Genomic DNA, 24852 nt, shown 5'->3' with positions numbered 1-24852 from the left:
CGCGCACAGGACGGTGGCAGGGAGGCGTGACGTCACGAATGTGCGAAGGAGCAACATGGCGGCAGATTACTGGGAGCAGGAAAAATCCTACACACAGTCACGCTGAACCGAGCCAAAGACAAGCAGGGCGACGCCGGGACCGGGCCTCCCGGTGAGTAACCCGTTGCTGTGTTCGCGTTGGATGTAACGGGCAGAGGAAAAGGGGAAGCGGACGTGATGTTAGCGGCTGATAACCCGGGGATCACGCCGATTCGCCTACATTTATAATGCTTGAGGTGCAGCAAATAGACGCCCCCTCTACTACCGAGAGCTTGGTGGGGGCAACCTAAACCATAGAATAGCCGGGTCCCAAGAAATCGCCGGGAAGTGGGACGACACTGTCGCTAACAGCTAACAACAACAAGCTGGAATCACATCATACGTTATTTAGCGAGTTTTTGAATTGATAGTGTTTTGCGAATATTTAGCGATCACAAATTATCCTGCCCTTAATGTATCCCACAATGCACTTTGTGAAGAAGAGCGCTAAGATTATCAAATACATCCCAAGAGGCGTTGCGCCCGTGAGCTCATACTGATTTTTGTTTTTGTTTCGGGGTGTTTGGTTTGAATTGTTGTGCGAAAATATCTTAGATATAAATACTGTACAGCAACGCCTCATAAAACTGATTAAGATTAGTTTGTATTCACCTTATAGAATGGACACAGTTTTAATCAAAATGTACTGTAATGTATATGTGCAATATGTATAACGAAATGAAACAAATGAAATAACGGCGAGCTCAAGAAGTGCTTTAAAACTTTTGAAGTGTGAATGAAGCGTGCTATTTATGCCACTGTACTATCAACCTTATTACTGAGATCTGTCCCGGAGCAATCAATGTGGGTGGAACATCCGGCAAGAGACTTCCGGTCAAATGCTCCCATTGGTTACAATGAGTTTTGCATGAAGCGGTGTTTTTTGAACGCTTTTCTACACCCACTTTTCAAAGTGATCATTAGCCCTCATTGCATTGAAATTTGTCTTGCTTGTTGCACTGCTGGTGGTTGTATTAACGAGCAGAAGAACTTGAATCTGTTACTACAAGAGTGACTTTCCCAGATGAAGCCCTGAACTGATTTTTTTTTTTCATTTTTATTGCATTAACAAATAAATGCTTATTTTGTGTTTTGTGAGACCATCTTTGGTCCAGTGTACAGTAAAGGAGACCTTTGTCATAACTGATCTTCTAGTTCTATTTTGATTAAATAAAGGTTCAATAAGATTAAACAAGGCAAGCCATAACACTCTGATTTAACTGCTGTAGTTTTTCAATTATTCACATCACCATTGTGTTTTATGTTAGCATTTTAGCAATCCTCTTGAGAAAGACGTCAAAGCCTTCTCCTTTCGTTCCTCAAATTGCTGTCGTGCTACATCTTAGCCTTCTTCGATGACATTCACTTCATGTGCGCAGGTGCGTCGTCCACGCTGGCTGCCCCGCCCCCCTCAGCTTCACGACCCCCCCTCATGGAGAGGATGAGGAAGATCAAGCGGCAGTTGTCGCTCACCTTGGGGAGGGGAGGGGCTGGGGGAGGAGAGCGCACAGTGAGCGACCACCAGGACATTACATCACACAGCGACTCAGGTAATATTCGTTCCCAACAGAACCAGACCTAAAAAAATCAGCAATAAGTCAGAATAACATCCAACACGTGTTCCATATTTGAGCTATTCTACTATGCTTTGCTGCTATTTGAACTGCATGATTTAGTGAAGTTCAATAGCGGTTTTAGATTATCTTTATGTTTTAATCTTCAATTTTGTTGTGTCTGCACCACACAACGACAATAAAGTCTTTCTGTTTTTTGTTGTAATCCTTTCAGAGGCTGGCACGCTACGTCCCTCATCTGGGGGAGTGAAGGTCAGAGGGTCATCTTCATCAGTTCAGTCTCTTTTCCAGTCGTACAGCCGCCGGCCTCGAGGTCTCGGACGCAGTCTGAGCTCATATTTGAACCACAGCAGCCGGCTGGGTAGGAGCCTTAAATTAAGTCTTCCATTTTTCTTAGCAAAAATACATCTTGGATTCTTTCCCTCTCCACGTACAGTGATTTTTGCTTCATTTCTCCTTATACCGTGCAAAAGAGTGCTTTGGTTTTCAGCGCCGTTGGCTCTTTGATTGCCTCTCTAAAGCAATGTGGAAATGATTCTATAGTGACTGCTAAATTGGCAACACTGCCTGCTTTTTGCCTTGCATTTCTTTCGGTGTGTTCTCACATTGCTTCCTGCCTTCCCGTGTCCAAGTAGAGATCGTACATGAGGACGTCAAGATGAGCTCTGACGGAGAAAACGAGCCCACGTCGTCTTCCGATGACGTCCAGAGTCCAGTTCGAGTTCGACTGAGGACCAAGAAGATTTCCACTGAGGTAAACCAACTTTATTAGTAGCTTTTATACTATGCCCTATTAGTAGCTTTATAGCTTCTTTTTCATCTATAACCACTTGAAAGAACAAAGTGTATGCAGGAATTGAGGGAGGGGCATAGCATAGCTTGAGACATGTCTGTTGACTTGGACTAACTCTGTGGTGAACAATGGAGATGGAGACAAACAGGAATTCATACACTTTTACTTGCTTTAAAGATGAAGTTCTGACTCTGAAAGTGATAGCATCTGTCTTTCTCTACTCTGGTTTCTCCTTGAACTTTGACTTATTTGACAAGTAGCCAGTAACGTAGTTGCAATGGCCAAACATCACTGCTGGTTGCCATAGTAGAACAGGTTGGCCGTTGAACAGCATGAGTCACAAGTCCCAAAATAACATCATTATCATCGGTTTACATTTTGTCATCCCTGTTTACATAACTGAAACGTGAATACACATACGTTCACACTGACACTCTGTTTGGTTCTTTGTGTGTTTCTCAGGACATCAACAAACGTTTGTCATTGCCTGCGGATATTCGTCTTCCAGACGGCTACTTGGAGAAGTGCAATGTGATTGGTCCAGCTCTCTTTGAACAGCCAATTAGCAGGCGGTTGCGTAGAGTCTCTCTGGTAAGTCTCTGTTGTGTTGTGTCGTGTTGTGTGACGATGGATATTATTGTTTGCTGGCGTTGATCCTCCCATGTCCTTTTGTGTGCAGTCAGAGATTGGCTTTGGCAAACTGGAGACGTACATCAAACTAGACAAACTGGGAGAGGTCAGAACTGCTGCCTGTCTCTCACTTCTCATTTTGTTTGTCCGTCTCTGACCAATCTTGTCTTTGACGTTTGTGTTCAGGGCACCTATGCGACCGTGTACAAAGGCCGCAGTAAACTGACAGACAACTTGGTGGCTTTGAAGGAAATTCGTCTGGAGCATGAAGAAGGAGCTCCGTGTACGGCTATCAGAGAAGGTGCTTGTGGAGGTCCCATGTGTTGTATGCGTTCATGTTAGTGAATGATGCCTTGGGGATATGGCTGGAATTTTTTGTTTTTCTTCTCAAAAATCTGATTTCTGATTGAATCTATAGTGTGACTGAGCTGTGCCACAAATAGCAAAAATCTGATTCATCTGAATATTTGAACCCCGCCCCTAAAAGCTGTTTGTCTGCATCAGTGTCTCTGCTGAAGGACCTGAAGCATGCCAACATTGTGACGCTTCATGACATCATCCACACACAGAAGTCCCTCACACTGGTCTTTGAGTACCTGGTGAGAAGATGCAAGCACATTTGTGTAGCTATTTTCACATGGTTGCATGCTCAATGAATGGATTTGTGTGTTTCAGGACAAAGATTTAAAACAATATCTGGACGACTGCGGCAACGTCATCCATATGCACAACGTCCAAGTGTGTCATCTTCTCATTCTTGAACACTTTGAGCCCGCGGAGGTTTCGACCTGACCCATCTGTTCTCTTCTTTCTCAGCTTTTCCTCTTTCAGTTACTCCGAGGTTTGGCCTACTGTCACCGTCGGAAAGTTCTCCATCGAGACCTCAAGCCCCAAAACCTACTCATCAATGAGCGAGGGGAACTCAAACTGGCTGACTTTGGTGAGAGCTTGTGGTCTTTGTTTGTCTACGTGCTTCTCTACGTAGATGAAGTGATTTTCAACATGGTGCTAGAGTTTGCTCATGTGGTTGCAAAGTTCCCCCAATAGGTGGATTTTCTCCTCCATGTGGTTCTAGTCTGTCCATGTTTCTATCGTTAATGCATGTGGGTCTTCATGTGGTTCTATTCTATGTCCTTTTGGTTCGAGTATATCGATGTGATTTGATGTTGCAGGTCTGGCCCGGGCCAAGTCGATCCCGACTAAGACGTACTCAAACGAGGTGGTAACCCTTTGGTACCGCCCACCAGACATTCTGCTGGGCAGCACTGACTACTCCACACACATTGACATGTGGTTAGTTACCATGACAACACACACTTGTCTTCCATCTACATGGACCTGCCTCATTTGTGTGTATGGGTGTGTATGTGTGTGTGTGTGTGTGTGTGTGTGCGCGCACGCTCACGTCTAGGGGTGTAGGGTGTATTTTGTACGAGATGACAACAGGTCGGCCGTTGTTTCCTGGTTCCACAGTGGAGGAGGAACTCCACTTCATCTTCAAGTTGCTGGGTCAGAACCAAGCTTGTAATACACTTGATCAGAGGTGACACAAATGCATGTTGAGACAGTGTCTACGTGCGTGTGTGTTTTCATGCTCACAGGAACACCAACTGAAGAGAGCTGGCCAGGAATCAGTTCCAACGAAGAATTTGTGGCAACAAATTATCCTCAGTACCCCCCGGAGAACCTCGGCGATCACACGCCCCGGTAATTACTACCTCATCCACAACAACAGTTATTCTTGTTGGCAGGATACCAAATGTGCACAATAAGGATGCGCAACATGATGATATTGTAATTGTGTCTTTTTCAGGCTCAGCAGCAACGGCGTTCAGCTGCTGTCAAAGTTCTTGCAGGTCAGTGAACGCCTCATGCACACGCACAAAACAATCATATGTGTAGACAAATTGTATTTGTGTATTAAAGCATATGAGTAAGTAATTTGTACTATTATGCATGTGTGTAGTTTGAAGGAAAGAAACGGACTTCAGCAGCTGAGGCTATGACTCATTGCTACTTTAGTAACCTTGGAAACAGAGTGTGCAGACTTCCTGACAGTAAGTACACATTATAACTAATGTAACCATTACTGCATTACTATTACCACAATTATGACAAAACTCGTACTACGCAACAATGATTGATTACTACAAAAGTATTACTACCTCTACAAAACATCAATTACTCCTTGAAGACTCGAATGATATTACCAAAACATAGCTATTACTGCCTGACTCGTACTGCTACAGAACCGCTAGTATACTACTATGTACTATGGCATTACTACTACAACGACACTTTTACAACTACTGCAACAAAACCACTACTACTCCACTACTGACTAGTGCTTGTAAAGTATTACTGTACCATTACTACTACTTACAACAATACCTATCAAGCTATTATGCGAGTTATTACATAGTTATTACTGCAGTACCCAGTAAAGTGAAGAGGAGATGTTTCACTCTGTTTATTCCAGCGACATCAATCTTTTCTCTGCCGGAGATTCAACTGGAACGAGAAGCAGTAAGATCAGCAGATCAAGGTAACGCACATATACGGCCTACATGTGGACCCTATGTGTTTGTTGTACATAAGTGACGACAGTCTTTCTTCCATCAGTAAACAGTCTGAGCAGGAGACGAAGTCTCCTCTTCTGACATGGTCAGTGAGGCCAAGGTTTGCATGCAGACGCCATAGTGAATGAACGACCAATCGTGAGACAGGACATTGTGTCCATGGCAACAGGTCTTCCATATTTCTGAACATCACTGCTCTGAGGTCAGTTTTAACATTCTGGTCGCCTCATTGATGACATCTCACGGTGATGGAGTGATTAGCCACGGCTGAAGCGAAAGTGTTTGCACAGGAAGTAACGTATTCTTCCGGAAGCCATGTTTTTGCGTGTGACTGGAGAGCAACGTTTGTGTTTATTACTGTAAATAATCACAATACACTTGTCTGTCCTGTTGATTAGGTACGCCTTAAAAAGCCCTCTTTGGTCCACTTGTTTTTGTCATCACGGCAACACAAACCTTGTTCACACCAGCAGCCGCAAATTTGCCAAATTGTTGACTTATCCAATTTCATTTTCCCAGAGGATTTAAGCCACCTGACATATTGCCAGAAAAAAAAAAAAAGCTCAAACTGTGATTTAATATTGAAAAAATCCTGGAGTATATCTGATGAGCAAAAACGGTATCAAATGAAGGAAGCAATTTTAAAGAGACCTTTCCTTGTACTGGTTGGTGTGGAAACGTTGGAGTTCTTTCTATAATTAATATTATTATATTATTAATTGTATAATTACTGTTCTTGCATACGAGAACCCTTCAGATTGCCCCTAAATTTATCACAACATGAAAATCATAATTCCATATATTTCTTTTGTTTTTCCATTCCACCACGTCTTGCCCAACCACTTGAAAATGTGCTCCACAACCTTTTCCAAAAATGAATTTAACGATGCATGCTCTCCAATTGCATGTAAAAGTAATAATTGAGACTGAATACAATTCTGCCTCGTTTCCAATGATCTCAAGAAAAGCCCCCTGAAAAGATTGATTAGGTTGTTTCATTTCTCACATAATTGTTAGGCAGGCACACAACAATTTAGATACAAAAGATAAAAATATCACTTTTGACATAATATGTCCCATGTGAAACATTGAAGATCCCACATGGCTGCGGTGTGAACAGATTTTCATTTCGAGTTGGCCAGCTCTCCGTTCAAACTTCTAGAACAGGGCTGGGCAAATTTGTTTTGTCTTCAAGGGAAAAGTGTCAATGTATGTGAAATAGATTATATTAATAAGAAAATACCCATTCTTTTTTTTTTCCAATTTATTATTCATGGTTCATTTAATTCTATTGAATTATTTAATGGAATTTAAAAAAATGTGAAGTGTATGTACAATTAACAAATATTTTGTCAGCAATAACCATATGATATAACTGAGATTTAAAAACAAGAATACATAGATTTTAGAAAGATTTCAATGTGTAAAACAAATATTTTTGGACTCTTGATTCATATAAATGTTGGGTAGGCCAAGATGAAGAACTATTGGTGCTGTATATATTTTGCCCATTCCTGTTCCAGATTCTTAATAGGGCGTCCCTATTCAACAGATTCAAATGCATTTGACGCAACAATGTGACGACATCACACGTCTCCAATTGGTCGGCGTCGGCTAGTCGACTCTGTCTCTGTCTCTGTCTCACAAACGGTCCAATCAGCTCGCAGAATGTCCAATACTAACACTAGATTGCTGTGTTTGTTTGTATTTTTCTGATGATGATTATTTATATGGACTTGTAGCTCCAGGAAATGGGACTGTGTTTAATTGGTGCTGATCAGAAGGAATACTTTTGCTCATGCTGAAAAAGATTTGACTTCACACAAAATGTGAATGCAACATGGGCTGAGCCAACTTGATCATGTGACTGTTGAATGTAGTATTGTTGGCTGAGTTTACATTTTCATTTGTTATTGAGAAAGGCAGAGAAAACAGAATTGTTGGCAAACGTTTTTTTCATTTGCACAAAAAGGGAAACCTATTATTTTGCAGTCTCCTGTCATGTTTTACTCCTGTTGAGTATTTTTTATTTGTATTTAATGTTTTGGGATTCGATTCTGTTTTCTCTGCGTCTTCTGTAAATGACACCAAAGCTCTCTGCAATATAGCGCAATGCATGATGGGACTCGTCATCGTTCTTCCAGTGTCTTCTCCTCGTGTTGTACTCGCAATATATTTACACCACCAAATATTAAAAGTTTTTATTTATTCTCAACGCTGCAGCTCATTCTTGTGTGTTGTCGGGAGGTCAAGTCAGCACATATCTTAACATTTACATGAACAGCTAAAATGGTTGAAAAGAAAGGAAGGTATTCTTGTTTTAATTTCTTATTCTCTCTTTGTTATGGGGAATTTGTGTGTGCTTTTTTAACTTTGCTTTGTGAGCCAAAGTTTGACTTATGCACCTCTTTATTGAAGTGGGTGGGGGGAGAGAGCCAATGAGAAACCTTTGTAGAAACTTTATTTCATTACATTCTCTTAGATTTTTGTTGTTAAAAGTCTTGAACAAAAAATGTGCTTTTATATCTGGTTTTAGTGAAAATAAAACCAGATACAAAAAATATTGAAAAAATAATTGAAATCTGTATGACTTGATATTTTTATTGTATTTCTGTATTTATTTTGCTATTTATTCTTAATTTTTGTATTATTTTGTTTTACTTTTATTCTGTATAATATTTTTTTGTTTATATTTCCATACACTCATACCCAATGTCATCAATTCGTTACCTTCACCACTAGAGGTCAGTGTCACAACTCTAAACGCCTATGCACACACACAGACACACACACACACACACACACATTACGCACTGCTGATTGGAACGTCTGTTATGAAGTGGATCATTTCCCCCTCTGCCAGGTGAGCTTGACCAAATCAGAACTTTCACAGTGCGGCAACCAGGACGTGAGCCCTCCGGCCGGGAGGAAGCACTTCCTGCGTGAGTGAGATTCTTTATTAACTACAACAACATTTGAACGACTGTCATTGTTTATTATTGTCATTGTTAATCAATTTATTTGGAAGTGTTCGTTCACCAGCTGACATTGGTCCAATCTTGTTTTATTTATGAGAATCAAATATAGATATTAATCCTGGTTGCACGATTGCAGTAGGTGGGGTGGGTGCAGGGGTTCATTTCATAATCAAATTCAAGTGCACCATTGTGTTTAAATAATTCGAATTAAAATGTACCTTGCAGTAATATTCAATGTGCATACGGTAAAGTTGCACATCTTAAAGACAAATGTAACTTTTTAGCTGGGGGTTCGGTGAGCTCCTAGCAGAGGTGGCTCGGCTGAGTAAAATGGAATCGCCTGTTGTGCGTCAAAAGCACTTAACGCCGTGCTGCAAGTATTTTTCACAGGACATTGCTGTGGGCATCTGTCCTTTCACATGGGGGCAACGGACCTTGACGTCACACGTACTTGCGGGTACAGGGCCAATGTTTTGAATGATGGAGCGTCATCTCTGTAGTCATAGTTTGAATGTGAATGAAAGTGTCTGTTGAAAAAAAAAGCAATGCTAAGTGAGGCAAATTGTTTTAAACGGAGTGGCTGCAACTTACATTTTGACAGGCTCGTTGATTATAATTAGACTTGGTGGACATTCAGACGTCTTGGTGGAAAGGAACTGAATTGAGGAACTTCATGTCATATTTTACCTCCATATTGGCGCAATCGTGTTAGGCGGGGGGGCTCTCATTCACAGATTTTTGCTATTTGTGGCAGGGCTTCATGAACATTAGTGGAGTAATCCCTCCTTCATCCTTCAGACCACATCACAATAAGTGAAATCTGCAATATACAAGTATTCAAACACTTTCAAGGCATGTTTTGTAGTATTTGTGGCACTTAATTATTTTTTAAAGGTCTTTAGTTATTTTTTTAAAAAGTAATACAAACACAATTAAACACTTACTGCATACTGCGAGAAAGCAAATGCATAAAAATATACAATACGACAATTTCTGTTTTTTTCCCTTCACTAAAAACACTTATCAGTGTGTTTTACGCCTCTCAAAGAGCAAACTTTAGTGTCTGCATCAACCACTCAGAGCATATCATCTCAGAATTGTGAATAACGAGCCGCCCTCTAGTGGTGATCAGTAGAATTACATCTAACAAGAGGCAGAACAAAATAGTAAGAAATTGTTCTGAAAAAAATCTTTAAACCTGGAATTCGCAAAGAAGGAGCAATTATTGTATTTCCTTTCAAGGAATTGGATTAACTGATTAATGTACTGATTCGTCTCAGGCACCACACACTGGCAGGATGAAGATCGTCAAGTGAGATTCGGAATAATAATGACATCGTCAGTCCTCCTCCTCCTCCTGGATCTTTCGGTCCAGGTGTGGGCCTCCCACCAACATTTCCATCCCCACTCCATCAAAATCCCAGGCGACATCACCCTGGGCGGCCTGTTCCCCATTCACGCCCGCGGACCCCATGGCCTTCCCTGTGGCGAGCTGAAGAAGGAGAAGGGCATCCACCGCATGGAGGCCATGTTGTACGCGCTGGACCAGATCAACGGCGACCCCTCGCTGCTGCCCAACATCACGTTGGGCGCGCGCATCCTAGACACATGTTCACGGGACACGTACGCCCTTGAGCAGTCGCTGACCTTTGTGCAGGCCCTCATCCAGAAGGACACATCCGACATCCGCTGCTCTGATGGGCGGCCGCCCCTCATCCGGAAGCCCGAGCGCGTCGTGGCAGTGATCGGGGCCTCTGCAAGCTCTGTGTCCATTATGGTGGCCAACATCTTGCGCCTCTTTGAGGTAACCTGCACCGCCGTGCTGCTTTTTGTCCTCTGCTTATCGCAGCTGACAACTTGGGTTGGTTACCAGTGGGACTGTCCCCATTGATATTATTAGAATCAATTCTATTGATTATTCCACAGGTAATTGAATATTACTGTTCAACAGCAAATTTGAATCTGGTTTGGCGTTAAATATCCCAAAATATATATATTTATTATTATTATTATAATTAATTTATGATTATTTTTCTCCACATTAAATCAGATATTTGCAAATGTTTTTTTTTTTCTATATTCAACACAAAAGCATTAAAATTGGAACGTTGATTCCAAACCTGCGGTCACTTTGTTTCGAGCACTTCTCTACAACTTACCCTCCAGATACTGTGAGCAAAATTCCATTCGATTAGCTGTATTAAGACTGTAGTAAGAAGAAATTCTTATGATTGGCTTTGAACATTTTTGGTGATGGATAATTTGTGGATTAATTCATATTTTTTTTGTAATTTAAATCTGTAAATATTTCATCACATTAGAAATGTGTGATACACCTTCTAGTTTAATAGAAATGACAGGGCAGCAGTCTGCACATGATTGATTAATTGTGGATCAATTGGTGTCTGCTTCAATGCTGCTTTCAATTTTTTTAATAACTTCTGGATCCCTGCGGGTGTATCCATGCAAGGAGAAGTTGGGCAGGGGGGGAAGGCAAGGAACATTGCAGTGAAACACAATGGGGTTCACACACAATCAGGTGAAAGTTTAAAGATGACCTTTATAGAAAAATAATACAATAATTATAACAGAAAGTGAACATGCCAACATGGTTGTCATGGTAACCTTTTTCTCATTTTGCTGGTATGAAACGTTGTGTCTGTTTTTTGTGCAAAAGTGCTCGTGTTACAACACTGACTAATCTGCCAACACACACACACACGCACACAATGTGTCCTAATGTGATTGTTACTCACTAGATTGAAGTGTGACACACATTCATGCTGTTGCACAACTCTAATCCTTTTGACTGCCTTTTGTTCTGTATTATGTGTGTATGTATGAGTGTGTGTGTCTCACACACACATATATATATATATATATATATATATATATATATATATATATATATATATATATATATATATATATATATATATATATATATATATATATATACGCATATATATATATATATATATATATATATATATATATGCGTACCGGAATATAAGACGCAACAGCTAAAATTATGGGAAAATTCCGTTTTGTTACAAGCCGCATTGGACTATAAACTGCAGATGTTATAATGTTTCATTTCCATATATAAGAGAATATATACATCTTCATACAATATCATAAAAATCATAAAAAATCCATAGGTAAGCCACACTGTACGATAAATCGCAGGGCTCAAAGCTTGTGCAAAAAGTAATTATTGGCTTATAGTCCAGAAACAAAAACTAATGTCCTGTAGATGGACTTTCAGGGTTTGCTCTAAATGTATTCATTTGGGTAGTGATATATGTATGTATGTAAAATTATAGTCCACTTTACTAACTACTGGTCGCTCAGATCCCTCAGGTGAGCTACGCGTCGACTGCTCCTGAACTGAGCGACAACAATCGCTACGACTTCTTCTCTCGAGTGGTTCCACCGGACTCATACCAGGCACAAGCCATGCTGGACATCGTTAAAGCTCTGGGCTGGAACTACGTGTCTACGTTGGCCTCTGAGGGAAACTATGGTGAGAGCGGAGTGGACGCCTTCGTGCAGATCTCAAGAGAGGCTGGTGAGGTTGTTTTAGTGACATACACAGATAATGTAATTTTGTCATTTCAAGAACTGTCAATTATTGTCTGTATTTTGTTCCGGGAATTCATAAACGTGACCTCGTTACAGATCAAACGTAAAAAATAGAAAAGATGGGCACATCAACAAAAATGTTGCGTCCACCGGTGGCTCCAGTGACGGATATTATGTTAATCTAATGCTATATAGAAATTACATGTAAAGGAAAAATAATTTAGTATTTCATTTTATATGACTAGTTTTGGCATGAGTCATGTTCGTGTTATGTCAATGTAATAGCTGTGTTTATCCCAGGTGGCGTATGTATCGCCCAGTCGGTGAAGATTCCCCGTGAGCCGACGGACGGCGAGTTTGACAAGATCGTCAGTCGCTTGATGGAGACCAGTAACGCCAGGGGGGTCATCATCTTTGCCAACGAGGACGACATCAAGTAAAACGCTTGGCGCCAAATCGCTCCCACCCTCAGGGCACCTCACTTAATTTAGGCGCCCCTGTGGTTGTGCCAGACAGGTCCTGGAGGCAGCCAAGCGTGCCAACCTGACGGGACACTTCCTGTTTGTGGGGTCCGACAGCTGGGGGGCAAAGAGCTCGCCTGTCATGGAACTGGAGGATGTCGCCGAGGGGGCCGTTACCATCTTGCCCAAACGAGCGTCCATAGACCGTAAGGACGCACAGTCTGCCCGTGTGTGTGTACCGAGCATGTATGTCTGGTTATCTATTTGTATGTGTGGATGTATTTTTGTCTACGGTATTTGTGTAAGTAGGCGTGTGTGTGTACTGTCTATAGTGGTGCCTTGAGATATGAGTTAGTATGTTCCATCAGCACGTTTGTAACTCAAAACTCATGTGTTTGAAATAATCCTTTTCCACTGAAATAAATGGAAATGCCATTAATCCATCGATTTCAGGCTTTGATCAGTACTTCATATCTCGCTCTCTGGAGAATAATCGCAGAAACATTTGGTTCAATGAGTTCTGGGAAGACGATTTCCGATGTAAACTCACCCGACCTGGTATCGAAGTGGACCCTGGCAAGAAGAAATGCACAGGTGGGTTCAGATTCCATTGGATGTCGGATACAACCGATTGTCATGTCTTATTTTCCGAATCGGATTCATGCCGTCATTGATGGATCGGAAAATGATGACATTACAAACGATCATAAATTTGGGATATAAATGCAGTAAATTTTGTCCCTCCCCGCAGGCCAGGAGAGAATCGGCCGGGACTCTCCGTACGAGCAGGAGGGCAAGGTTCAGTTTGTAATTGATGCCGTTTACGCCGTGGCCTACGCCCTGAACAGCATGCAGCAACAGCTCTGTGGCGACCAACCCGACGGCGGCGTTTGCAGCGCCATGGACCCGGTGGAGGGACGCTCCTTGCTGAGCTACATCCGAGACGTCAACTTCAATGGTCAGATCCCTTTACATACAATGAAACACACAAACACGATATGAACATCAGTCAGTCTATTCACACACACAAAGCAGAGTCGAACGGGGTCACCAAGTTAAAAGTGGGTGCATCTTTTTTCCCAACAGGAAGTGCCGGCACCAGCGTCTTATTCAACGAGAATGGAGACGCTCCCGGCCGTTACGACATCTTCCAGTTCCAGATGACCAATCACAGTCACCCTGGCTATCACGTCATTGGTCAGTGGACCAACAACCTGCGTCTCAATGTAAGTCTTTGATCGGTCCCAAGCGTTTATGGCCTATCATGTGACTGTAGGAGATCTAATGTGTGTGTGTCTGTCAGTTGGAGGAGATGCAGTGGTCCGGAGGAGATAAGTCACTGCCAGACTCCATTTGCAGTTTACCCTGTAAACCTGGAGAGAGGAAGAAGATGGTCAATGGGGTCCCCTGTTGTTGGCACTGTGAGGTAATAATAACCTTGTCTGTCTGTTTGCATGTTGCTGGCGTTGGGCTGAATTCTCGCACCTCCACAATCATCACAGCATGATCAAAGCAGGTAGTTCAACAATAATTTAGACCTTGCCCATTGTCTCCAGCTCTGTGACGGCTATCAGTACCAAGTGGACCAGTTCACCTGCGAGACCTGTCCGTCGGACATGCGTCCGGTCCCGAACAGGACCGCTTGTCGTCCGACGCCAATCATTAAACTGGAGTGGAACTCGCCGTGGGCCTTGGTGCCCGCCTCCCTTTCCATGCTCGGTATCCTGGCGACCTGCACGGTCGTTATCACCTTCGTCCGATTTAACGACACGCCCATTGTCAGAGCGTCTGGACGGGAGCTCAGCTACGTTTTACTGACAGGTCAGTGACATGTGAAAGACACAATATAGTAGGTATCAAATACATAGTGGTGAAAGACATAGACACAAAAGAAAATGTATGATGTCATGATGCGACTTGCTGTCCTCTCTCAGGGATCTTTTTGATCTACTTGATCACGTTCCTGATGATCGCCGAGCCCGGCGTGGTCGTGTGCGCGTTCCGTCGCCTTTTGCTGGGCCTGGGCATGGCCATCACGTACTCCGCTATGTTGACCAAAACCAACCGCATCTATCGCATCTTCGAACAGGGCAAACGCTCAGTGACGCCGCCCAAGTTCATCAGCCCCACCTCGCAGCTGCTCATCACCTTCATCCTGGTCTCGGTCCAGGTGAGAACATCACTTCCTGTTTCTGCTGGCCTCACATGTACTGTAGATCAACAAAATAGTGGAAGTTAGTTCAGTGGAGATTTGTTGTTTGATCATACGGTTTGGTTAAATTTTGTTCTGTTTGGTTGTTTTTTACTAACATATTCACCACTCATCTTGTTGAATTCCCTTTCCAACAATACTTGTTTTGAGAATATTGACCCAGTAGTTCTTGATATAAGGGTTCAAAGAAAGACTTTTTCCCAAATTATTCAAATTTGGTGGGCCTTATCTTCCGAATCCCTGCCCTGATTCACCTAGAATTTTGAGTTTATTATCATTAGAATTAAAATCTGCTTGGTTAAAACCACTGGATGATTTACATTATTGGTTATTTACTCAAATGATTTGTTTAGTTTGTAGATTAGGTGGGTCAATTGGTTGTTTTTTGGAGGGGGATCAATTGAAGGCTACTTTTTTGGTCAGTTGATTGGTTATTAGTGGATTTGTCCATCAGTTGGTTCAGTAGGTTGGTGAATTGAGCTGAGCGAGATAGAAAGATGAATCAGGCCTGTGTGTGTGCACGCTTGCGTCAGGTGTTTGGCGTGTTTGTGTGGTTCGCCGTGGTGCCGCCTCACACCATCGTCGACTACGACGAGCTCCGTCCCCCGAACCCTGACTTGGCCAGAGGGATTCTCAAGTGTGACATGTCTGATCTGTCAATCATCTGCTGCCTCAGCTATAGTATCGTGCTCATGGTAAGAAGTCAAGCCACACCCACTAAGCAAAGCGATCCGGCGACGCATGCATGACCCACTTGGTTTGTGTCGTCAGGTGACGTGCACTGTGTACGCCGTGAAAAGCCGGGGCGTCCCGGAGACTTTTAACGAGGCAAAACCCATCGGTTTCACCATGTACACCACCTGCATCGTCTGGCTGGCCTTTGTACCCATCTTTTTTGGTACTGCCCAATCCACAGAAAAGGTAAAGATTGCAACTGGAGTGTTAATCTAGATTGCATTGTAGCCTCTGAAGATGGTGTCCTCCCTACAGATGTTCATCCAGACGGCGACTTTGACCGTGTCCATGACTCTCAGTGCGTCGGTCTCCCTCGGGATGCTCTACATTCCCAAAGTTTACGTCATCCTCTTTCAGCCTGAGCAGAACATCCAGAAGAGAAAGAGGAGCTTCAAGGTGAGGAAGCGGATGGATAAGCTGACGTTCTCATGTGGTCAAGTCGTTTAAAATCCTGACACTGGTTGTCCGGCAGGGTGTTGTCCAGGCTGCTCAAGTGTCTCACAAATCCATCAAGCAGAATCAGAATGGAAAGAGCATGTTTGAGCCCGACAGATCGCAATAAATGCAAGGCACGCTTATGATGGATGAAGGTACAAGGAACACTTGTCTCAGCATAAATCTTTTTTGTACACGCTTCGCTTAAATGGCAGATAGATAGTGATGTTGCATTTGAGTTTGTCAGTTTGTTCTGTTTTCTTCACAGGGGCTCATTTGACCAATCCCTGCGAACAACCTGATGACGTCACTGTCATCTGAAGATCACGTTTTCACTCCTCTGCAAATGGTTCCATTTCAAATAGGTTTATTGACAAAATATGCTATCATTCAACAATGTGTCCAGGTTTCTTTCAACATAATTTGGCCAAGTGTGTTTTGATGCAATAAATGCGTTTTATCGTGTTCAAACATTTCACACATCAAGAAAATAAAAGCGTTGGATGATGATGTGTCAGTCAATGTCGCCCCCTGCAGGAAGAAATGAGCCAGCCTTGCTGGGGTTCAGCACGTGCACAGAGGCTTACGCACGCACACACACGCACACACACACGCACACACACGTACATATGTTATATTATAGGTATTGCGTTGCTGCAGGCAACACGGTGTGCACTGGTTTGCATGTTCTCCCCGTACTTGCATGAGTTTTTCTTGGGGTACTCCGGTTTCCTCCCACCTTTCAAAAACATGCATTGCACCTGCCGCTCGGCCGCGCCCCTCCAATCAGCATGATCGCTGTCACCGGCTGCCACTGGCTTGTTGAGCGGACTATATCAGCGCAGCCAGCACAAGTCCAGATTGTCAGTCCGTCCCGTGATGCTATTCGTGAGCTCACTGCGGTTGACCCGTCTGACTCCCGTGCCGACCTGTTTTTACCTGTCTTGTCTTGCCAGCTGTTCGCCTGATCTCGACCAAGTCCTGATCGCCGCCTGCCCTGGCTCCACGCTCGGCCTCGACTACGATCTCCGTAAGCACACGTCATCTCTACGTGCCTTGCCCGCCGTGCTCTCCAGAATCATCAGAATCACCCAGCTGCGGGCCTACGCTTCCACTTCCCCTTTCCCCTTATTAAATAAATGTGTGTCACTCTGCATTTGGCTGTACTGCCCGATTCCTGACATGCATGGCAGGCCGATTTAACACTCTAAATTGCCCATAGGTGTGAGTGTGGATGGTTAGTCATCTCTGTGTGCGACCGGTTCAGCCGGGGAGCCACTCTGCTTCATCAAAAAGTCATTTTGAGGCACTTGCAGGCAATTACAAACCATTTTTCATGGCGGGCATCAATTGCGCATTTTCATTAATCTCAGTGGATCAAATGTGTACAATAAGAAACCACGCAATTGGACAAAATCTCTGTGACAGGTTTGCTCTAATTGGGTGCCTCCAGAAATCAAAATGGCTGATTTGCTGTTTATTCTCTGACATGGCTTTTGGGGAAATTTTTGTGGGTCTGCACATGATAGAGATGCCTGACAAATTTAATTTTGTTAAGTCAAAGTGGCTTCAGGGGCTGAATTTTCCAAACGTTTAGTGAGAAAAGCTCTCAAAATGGTGACTAACACAGAAGTAAAGTGCAGAATGTTAAAAATTGTCACTCGGTGCAAGTGCGCTGAGGCGTGTCTCAACTGTGGTGAGACTTATCCATCTGAAAGTGATTCATGCTCTGTTTGACTCTACTCTGCTGCAATGGGGATGCTGTTGCCAGGCAACCGCCGCCCATGGCCTCTCTGCCGTTTAGCTCTGAGGTGTGTTCCTGTGGCTGTCATCAAAATCATTCTCCCATTTCTTGCTCCCAAATAACTATCAACTGGGAATGCAATTTTAACACCCTATTTTTTCATGATAACCAAAGTATGAAGCTCCAACCCTAGTTTAAAACCCTAATTTGAAAATATAACAATAGTTTGAAACTCTACTTGGAAACACTAACCCTAGTTTAAAACCCTAATTTGAAACCTAAACCACACCATAAGCCTCTATTTTGAAGCTCTAACCCTTGAAATGTGACTTTAAAACCCAATTTTGAAACCTCTACTAATGTATGAAACTCTTGTTTAAAACTTCAACCCTAGTTTGAAACCCTACTTGAAAACCCTAACCCTGCTTAAAAGCCCTAATTTGAAACCTCAACCCTAGTTCGAAACCCTAACTTGAAACTCTAACAGGTCTTCAAAACTGTAATTTGAAACCGTAAAAGGTTTGAAACCCTAATTTAAAAAATTAACCCTAGTTTAAAACCTCAATTTCAAATTTAAACCCTACTTTGAAACCCTTGCCTTTGTTTTAAACTCTAACCTTATTTTGAACCCCCCCCTTGACAACCCTAACCTTTGTTCAAGGGCTCAGAAGAGCATCTGGTTTTCTCCATGATGTCATCAATCTCTGATTAATCATTAACTTCTGCGAGCACGTCAGATGTCAGACGCAATGGAGACACAATGAGCTGGCAACCCAATGACAAATAAACTGTGTGTGTGTGTGTGTGTCAAAGTCTGCTTTATTGTCAATTTCTTCACATGTCAAGACATACAAAGAGATCGAAATTGCATTTCCTACTATCCCACGGTGACAAGACATATTACACATTCAAGTAAACAATACAAAAAGTAAAAATAAGAAGGCACATACAATGGATAAATAAGAGCAATGAAAAATTCCAAATGTTTCTGTTTTGAAATGTAGCTCTTGTCACACTTTAACAGATGTAAGATAATAAGAACAACTTGGTGGAAATGGTGCAATTGTGCTTAACTTAAACTTTTCTTTTCTTTTCTTTTCTTTTCTTTTCTTTTCTTTTCTTTTCTTTTCTTTTCTTTTCTTTTCTTTTCTTTTCTTTTCTTTTCTTTTCTTTTCTTTTCTTTTCTTTTCTTTTCTTTTCTTTTCTTTTCTTTTCTTAGTACTCTTATCACGGTGTGTGAGTGTTTGACCTCCGCTGCGCGTTTTGATTGAGACAAAAGGCTGACGGGGAGCGCGATGGCGTGTGCGCATGCTCTGTGCATCTTCATCTTCCTCACCCTCAGTCTTGCGGTCGGACTTTCTTTTGGCGCAAACGCGTCACAAGCCACCACCGCAGCGGCACAATAATATTGGCGAGGTTATCTCGTGAGAGGTGGGGACGCCATCTGCATGTTTCGACAGCAGGCGCCGGGCTTCAAAGATGAAGGTAAGCGTCTCCATCTTGCTTGTTTTCTTCCTCAACGGAAGCCCTCTCAAGGCTGCAGCACAAATCTAATTTGTGTATGATGAAGGTACAAGGCGTGGGGGTTTATTCGAAGCCTAAATAATGAACGGATAGATGTGCGAGATGATGCACGTGACGTGATGTGCTGTCAATGGAAGGACAAGATGAATGAAGGACGTGTTTTTTTTTTTTTTTTTCTCCCGAGGAGCATAGACAAGTGCAGTCAGGGTTCCTACATTTAAATTATGCTTGAAAACGTGCTGCTTTTTTCAAAATCAATGTAAAATCTGATATTTTTGCACGTTTTTTTTTTCATTTTGCTTTTATTTAAACTGTTTTTTTCATCTTGTTTTGGTGCTTTTCCCCCCCAGAATTGCAGGACAGTTTAGCCACGAACAATTCTGAAAACCAGATCATTTGGGGGGTTAACTTATGTTAAAGACAAATCAAGATTTATCCAGCTAAACCATCATTTTATGTGTATTATGTAAATTACAGTTACTGGGCTATAAATCAATGCTTACGTTAGTTTTTGCTGGTCAAGACAAAGTTAGGACTGATTATCATGTACAGCAAAGTACACCGCCCTCCTTAGTTATCGGAACTACTGCTACTTTAACTTCTAATATTTTAAAATAATATTGGAACAACATTTTAAAAAAGGAGTTAAACCCAAACTTGAATATAAATGCATTTATTCAGTGGGAAAAAAATCCCACTTAAAGAAATTTTACATCATATTTCAAAGTGTGCTACAATTATTAGCACCCTTGACTTTGTATACAACCCCCTTTTGCCAGCAAAACAACACCTATTCATCTCCTATGTTTCACAAAACTGGAGACAACAGAAAGAGGGATCTTCAAACTTTTCTTTGCACAACCTCTCTAAATCACCCAGCAACCTGGTTCCTCTCTTCGCTCACCTCTTTAGCTCACTCCACCGATTGTCAATGCGGTTGCTGAGGTCTGGGCACTGAGATGGCCGTGGGAGGAGCTTGACTCTGTCTGGTGATCTATTTCTAAAATTAGCTGTATGAGAGTATGCTTCCGCAAGAAAAATGGAATTCATTTTAAGGCATCGGGGGGGGGGGGCAATAATTATGGAGGGCACTGTTTATACAGAGCTACGTGCAGTTGGGTACTTAATAGTGGCGTTTTGTTTATTTTCCATTGTGTTCTTACTATTTTGTTGAGGGGGGTTTCACCCCCCTCTGTTGATATACAACAGAGCAGCTAGTTGCATTTAGAAATGGGATTTATAATGTACAAATTTAAAACCTAGACAAAAGAAAATGTAAAACTGAATAGAAATTGTCCTCCAATTCACTGAACTTGATCAGCGGGGAATATTGAAAGTTTTCTGTTTGCTTCCGTCCTTTTCAGCCCCACTAAGCAATGTCCCAGGCTTCTTCAGCGACTGTTTTCTGGAACTGAAATCACAGCCCACCTCTTCGGTGTAGAAATCAATCTGCAGCCAGTCAGCCAGCATGTCGCAGCCGTCCAGCAGAAAACGGCAGCCCAGGAACGACTGCTTGGACTGGGCCCTGTCCTTGGTCGTGTGCATGGGCCTGCTGTGGCCTCCAGGGGGGGCATCGGTGGCACCCTGCATCTGCGCCTCCAACATCCTAAGCTGCTCCAAGATGAACCTGAGCAGCGTACCGATGAGCCTGCCGCTCTACACGGCCGTCCTGGATCTCAGCTACAATGACATCGTAAGGTTGAAGTCGGAGTGGACCCCGGTGAAGCTCCCGAAACTCCGCAACCTGCTATTGAGCCACAACGGTATGATCTTCCTGTCTTCGGAAGCCTTTGTGAACGTGAAGCATCTGCGCTATCTGGACCTGTCCTCCAACAGCCTGCACCATATGGACGAGTTTGTGTTTGAGCCGCTGGTCAACCTGGAGTTTCTCCTGTTGTACAACAACAAAATCACCCAGATTGAGCACTCAGCCTTCATCACCACACTCAACCTCCAGAAGCTCTACCTAAGCCACAACCAAATCTCCAGATTCCCCGTGGAGCTCATCAGGGAGAAGTCTCGTCTGGAGAAGCTCGACCTGCTGGACGTGTCGTCCAACAAGATTAAAAAGCTTCCTCTGGATGAGATGGGGGCGCTGCCTGCCTGGTTAAAAAATGGCCTCTATTTCCACAACAACCCGCTGCCGTGCCACTGTGACCTCTACACGTTGGTCGCCCACTGGGACCTCCGCAAGCTCAACTCCGTGGTGGACTTCAGAGATGACTTCACTTGCATCCTGCCGGGCCCGCAGAAGAAGCAAGTGGATGTGTTTAGCTTGAGTGGCGACAGCATGAACTGCAGTACCTTTAAGGAGGCAGAAGAGGAAGCCTTTCTGGAGCAGACACTGATCCTGGGCTGCGACACCAAGCGTAGGAACATGTTCAAGACCTGGATGCTTCCGGGTCCCTCTGCGCTGATTCCCGACGGAAACCAGACGGCCAAAGTCTTGTCGGACGGCAGCCTGCGAGTCAGTCCGATCCGGTTAGAAGACTCTGGAACCTACACCTGCTTGGCCACCAGCGAGGCCTTCAACGAGACCATCTATGTGGTCCTGAAGGTGCACAACTTCACCATGCACGGCAGTGGCGATACCCTCAACACGGCTTACACTACCTTGGTGGGCTGCCTGGCCAGCGTGGTCCTGGTTCTGGTTTACCTCTACCTGACGCCGTGCCGCTGCTTCTGCTGCCCCGGCAAGGGCAAAGGTCGGGGTGATGACAGCATCCGCTCATCCGTGCTGAGCGTGACGCCCACCCACGGAGGCGACCCCTCAGCTCTCAACCGGCATGTGGTCTTCACAGACGCCAAGGAGGCACGGGGCCAGAACGGAAAGCTGAACCCCAACGAGGACCAGGATGACGAAGAGGCGGAGGCTCGTGCGCTGATGAAAGGAACCAGGAAGAAGTCCGTCGCAGAGTCCATCAGCTCCGTTTTCTCGGACACTCCCATGATGGTGTGAGGGGGGGGGGGGCAAGATGAGGAGAAGGAGGAACAACACGCAGGATTGTTTTTTTTCCAGCATTCTAATGTGTAGCACTTATTGAATGACATACTGTGAAGGAACAAGGAGTGGACGTCTCAGGATGTTTTCCAGGTAACTGGACTCTTCAGTAGTTTAACCAACAACCCAAAGGTGAATGGAGGCAACTGCTCTCTTCTGAGTTATTGACCTTGAAGAGTCCAGTTGCCCTCCTTTTACTCATACGGATGATCATGATGCTGAGGACCTACAGTGAGACATAGGTCAGGGTGTCATGGATGATATCAGGCCAATATTCGCAATTGCTTCTCGCCTAGAACATATAGTAGCATAGGTACAGTGTTCCCCTGAGTCTTACTGCAAATAGCTAAAATATTTTAAAAAATCCAAGTAATTCACCCCACCCAAAGAATTTTTTGTTAGACAAATTACAAACTTCACATAGATTGATACTTGAGTCAAGTGGAAAAAAAGGAAAGCGACAGTAGCAGATGCACTTTTAGTCATTTATTGAATATTACAAAAAGTTAAACATGCAAAACACTCATAAGACACATGAAGTTGACATGAATTGGCCAAGCGGAGCTCTTTTAAGGCACAGTACAATGCTATGAATTCTACCGTGTGTATGACTTCACAATTATTTTGTGCGCCAAGTTGCCACGAGATGCTCTTTAACTTAGTTCACCATACTTCAATAACACCAAGATGTGACGAGATAGCAACAAACAATACACTCACCCGACAGATTTGGCCTGAGCACAAAAAAGCAAACAATAGAGGATTGCCCTGAAAAATCCACAAATAGGTAAATTGGTGAGGAGAGAATATGTAGGGGAACACTATCTTTTAATCCAGTACGAGGGACAGACTAGCTGGCACCGACCTTAAGTCATCCAGAGAGGCACTCGGTAACAAAGGCTGGATTTGCATTGCACCCATTCTCATGTCTTGCTCTCAAGTGACCATTAGAGTGTGCCATGGCAGCCTTGAGAAAAAAGAAAATGAAATTGCATAGCCTCAGACTGGGAATCTGATACATGTGGGACATCTGCCAATGTGCCACGTCAATGCCAGCTTGACATCCAATCAAATACGCACATCGCTGACATAGGTATGTCTACATGCCCACGTCTGCACAAACACCTTGAAAAACACCCACTGTAAAACATGACAAATTACGTTAATACATTACGTTAGAGGTGTACAGTATAGCAGTGCTTCTCAACCAGTTAGTGTTCCATGGTTAAGGTGTGCCGTGAGAAACTATCAGAGTTCATTCAATTTTATAACCAATTAGTATGTATCTTTGTTCGTCTATCTATAACTGACTTATACTAACAAACAGAGCGAATATATGATCTTCTATTTGACCGTAGGAACTATATTATTGATATATGTGGGCCTATCCAAAAGTAACTTTTTTGTTTGGTGCGGTGTCATGAGATTTTTTTTTTCTTAACTTAAAGTATGTGCCTTGGCTCAATAAAGGTTGGGAATCACTGCAGGATTAGATATGATGTAAATATGCGACATTAAAGATGTACAGAACGTTCAATATGGTCTCAATAACCACATTAGCGCTTTGTAGAATATCAAATATGATCCAAATACAGTGGTGCCTTGAGATACGAGTGACCCGACTGGAATTTTTCAAGATCCGAGCCATCATTCGAAGCCTTCGTACTTGCTACAATCACACAATGATGCCTTCCGCTAGCACCGGATGTAAACATCATAGATGGGCTAACGAATTAGTCATGATGTTAATCCTGTCAGCAGAGGATATTGGAACAAAAACGGTGTCTCAACACATGTTGACAAACAACAAAACACCCCGTGGGCTTGTTTTCATTAGCCTCTGCGAAAAACGACAAACATTGCTGCAGTCACGTCTAGTAGTTGTGAAAGTCTTCTTTGTGTTTTCATGACTGGATTCTCCTGGAATGAATTTGACTTAAGGCACCACTGTATGCTATATTAGAGATGTCATAAGCATTAAATAAGAAAAGTAAAGTGTAGCCATGTGGAAGTTCTCCTAATTGAAATCAGTGAAGAAGAAAAGTCAGCCCAGGACAACTAAATACTGTTTCATTTTTATATTTATGTATTATCATTTGCTTCCATGTTGTCACTGCCTGGTGTTGATGCTTGTGTTAAGTGCAATTTGCATGTTGTTTCATGTGGATATAAACAGTCATGAATCATCACATAGAATCTATATGGAATATGGACAGTGGGTGGGAATTGGACCTGCAATGTAAATCCAGCCTACATGGATCCATCAGATAGTTGACAGAGACAAGTGTAGCATCAATATAAGGTCATGTATAGCCATAACATAGCGGACCTATCCTTTCGTAGTCAGGTATAGAGTCATTGTTCACACATCTACTCTGTATAACTACGCTGTGTAAGCCTTATGTGACATAACCTCCAGCAAATAAATACAGTATTGAATGCAGGGAAGGGCTTTGTCCGACTTGTGGTATGACAATAAGGCTACTTACACTTTACAGTCAACACTTGGGTTTATTAATAAAA

At 43.0% G+C, this 24852-nt stretch overlaps 3 protein-coding genes across 10 annotated transcripts; all 3 read left to right on the top strand.

Moving 5' to 3' along the window:
• LOC148402009 (cyclin-dependent kinase 16-like) lies at positions 1 to 7869 on the top strand. Of its 3 annotated transcripts, XM_088357456.1 has the most exons (18): positions 1 to 151; positions 1458 to 1628; positions 1867 to 2013; positions 2285 to 2406; positions 2908 to 3036; positions 3125 to 3181; positions 3262 to 3376; positions 3580 to 3674; positions 3751 to 3813; positions 3892 to 4015; positions 4248 to 4368; positions 4487 to 4584; positions 4677 to 4782; positions 4889 to 4931; positions 5042 to 5132; positions 5555 to 5620; positions 5698 to 5739; positions 5824 to 7869. In XM_088357456.1, exons 2-17 carry the CDS (start codon positions 1511 to 1513, stop codon positions 5733 to 5735), a joined length of 1533 nt encoding a protein of 510 aa, XP_088213582.1. In that variant the 5' UTR covers positions 1 to 151; positions 1458 to 1510; the 3' UTR covers positions 5736 to 5739; positions 5824 to 7869. The 3 variants fall into 3 exon arrangements, with proteins under 3 accessions (XP_088213582.1, XP_088213591.1, XP_088213573.1); XM_088357465.1 differs by having other exon boundaries at positions 2 to 151; positions 2288 to 2406; positions 5698 to 7869; XM_088357447.1 differs by having other exon boundaries at positions 2 to 151; positions 5698 to 7869.
• Positions 7870 to 8454: 585 nt separating this feature from the next.
• grm6a (glutamate receptor, metabotropic 6a) lies at positions 8455 to 16570 on the top strand. Of its 3 annotated transcripts, none has more exons than XM_088357295.1 (16): positions 8455 to 8596; positions 9913 to 10436; positions 11987 to 12158; positions 12518 to 12653; positions 12730 to 12884; positions 13132 to 13272; positions 13430 to 13636; positions 13765 to 13904; positions 13982 to 14104; positions 14235 to 14499; positions 14613 to 14848; positions 15424 to 15585; positions 15662 to 15811; positions 15881 to 16021; positions 16098 to 16215; positions 16329 to 16570. In XM_088357295.1, exons 2-15 carry the CDS (start codon positions 9963 to 9965, stop codon positions 16185 to 16187), a joined length of 2592 nt encoding a protein of 863 aa, XP_088213421.1. In that variant the 5' UTR covers positions 8455 to 8596; positions 9913 to 9962; the 3' UTR covers positions 16188 to 16215; positions 16329 to 16570. The 3 variants fall into 3 exon arrangements, with proteins under 3 accessions (XP_088213421.1, XP_088213403.1, XP_088213412.1); XM_088357277.1 differs by having other exon boundaries at positions 11987 to 12203; XM_088357286.1 differs by having other exon boundaries at positions 8507 to 8600; positions 11987 to 12203.
• A 218-nt stretch (positions 16571 to 16788) lies between these two features.
• Positions 16789 to 24777, top strand: amigo1 (adhesion molecule with Ig like domain 1). 4 transcript variants are annotated; one of them, XM_088357510.1, is made up of 4 exons: positions 16789 to 16923; positions 17017 to 17090; positions 19024 to 19289; positions 20693 to 24777. In XM_088357510.1, exon 4 carries the CDS (start codon positions 20797 to 20799, stop codon positions 22285 to 22287), a length of 1491 nt encoding a protein of 496 aa, XP_088213636.1. In that variant the 5' UTR covers positions 16789 to 16923; positions 17017 to 17090; positions 19024 to 19289; positions 20693 to 20796; the 3' UTR covers positions 22288 to 24777. The 4 variants fall into 4 exon arrangements, 3 of the variants coding, with proteins under 3 accessions (XP_088213636.1, XP_088213626.1, XP_088213646.1); XR_015853334.1 differs by lacking the exon at positions 16789 to 16923 and having other exon boundaries at positions 16930 to 17090; positions 20693 to 22422; positions 22513 to 24777; XM_088357500.1 differs by lacking the exon at positions 16789 to 16923 and having other exon boundaries at positions 16930 to 17090.
• The last annotated feature ends 75 nt before the right edge of the window (positions 24778 to 24852 follow it).

Source organism: Syngnathus floridae, chromosome 2, assembly GCF_059516105.1.
Source record: "Syngnathus floridae isolate MCC-2025c chromosome 2, RoL_Sflo_1.0, whole genome shotgun sequence".
Lineage (NCBI taxonomy): Eukaryota > Metazoa > Chordata > Actinopteri > Syngnathiformes > Syngnathidae > Syngnathus > Syngnathus floridae.
This window is presented reverse-complemented; position numbering and strand designations above follow the sequence as displayed.

What these genes read in the sequence shown, in the direction of transcription:
- LOC148402009 (XM_088357456.1), top strand. Translation starts at nt 1,511, where the DNA reads ATGGAGAGGATGAGGAAGATCAAGCGGCAGTTGTCGCTCACCTTGGGG. An exon ending in ACTCAAACTGGCTGACTTTG is followed by an intron (nt 4,016 to 4,247) that starts GTGAGAGCTTGT and finishes TTGATGTTGCAG; the next exon opens with GTCTGGCCCGGGCCAAGTCG. An exon ending in AGTAAGATCAGCAGATCAAG is followed by an intron (nt 5,621 to 5,697) that starts GTAACGCACATA and finishes TTCTTCCATCAG; the next exon opens with TAAACAGTCTGAGCAGGAGA.
- grm6a (XM_088357277.1), top strand. Translation starts at nt 9,963, where the DNA reads ATGACATCGTCAGTCCTCCTCCTCCTCCTGGATCTTTCGGTCCAGGTG. An exon ending in ACATCTTGCGCCTCTTTGAG is followed by an intron (nt 10,437 to 11,986) that starts GTAACCTGCACC and finishes CTGGTCGCTCAG; the next exon opens with ATCCCTCAGGTGAGCTACGC. An exon ending in GCAGATCTCAAGAGAGGCTG is followed by an intron (nt 12,204 to 12,517) that starts GTGAGGTTGTTT and finishes TGTTTATCCCAG; the next exon opens with GTGGCGTATGTATCGCCCAG.
- amigo1 (XM_088357510.1), top strand. Translation starts at nt 20,797, where the DNA reads ATGTCGCAGCCGTCCAGCAGAAAACGGCAGCCCAGGAACGACTGCTTG.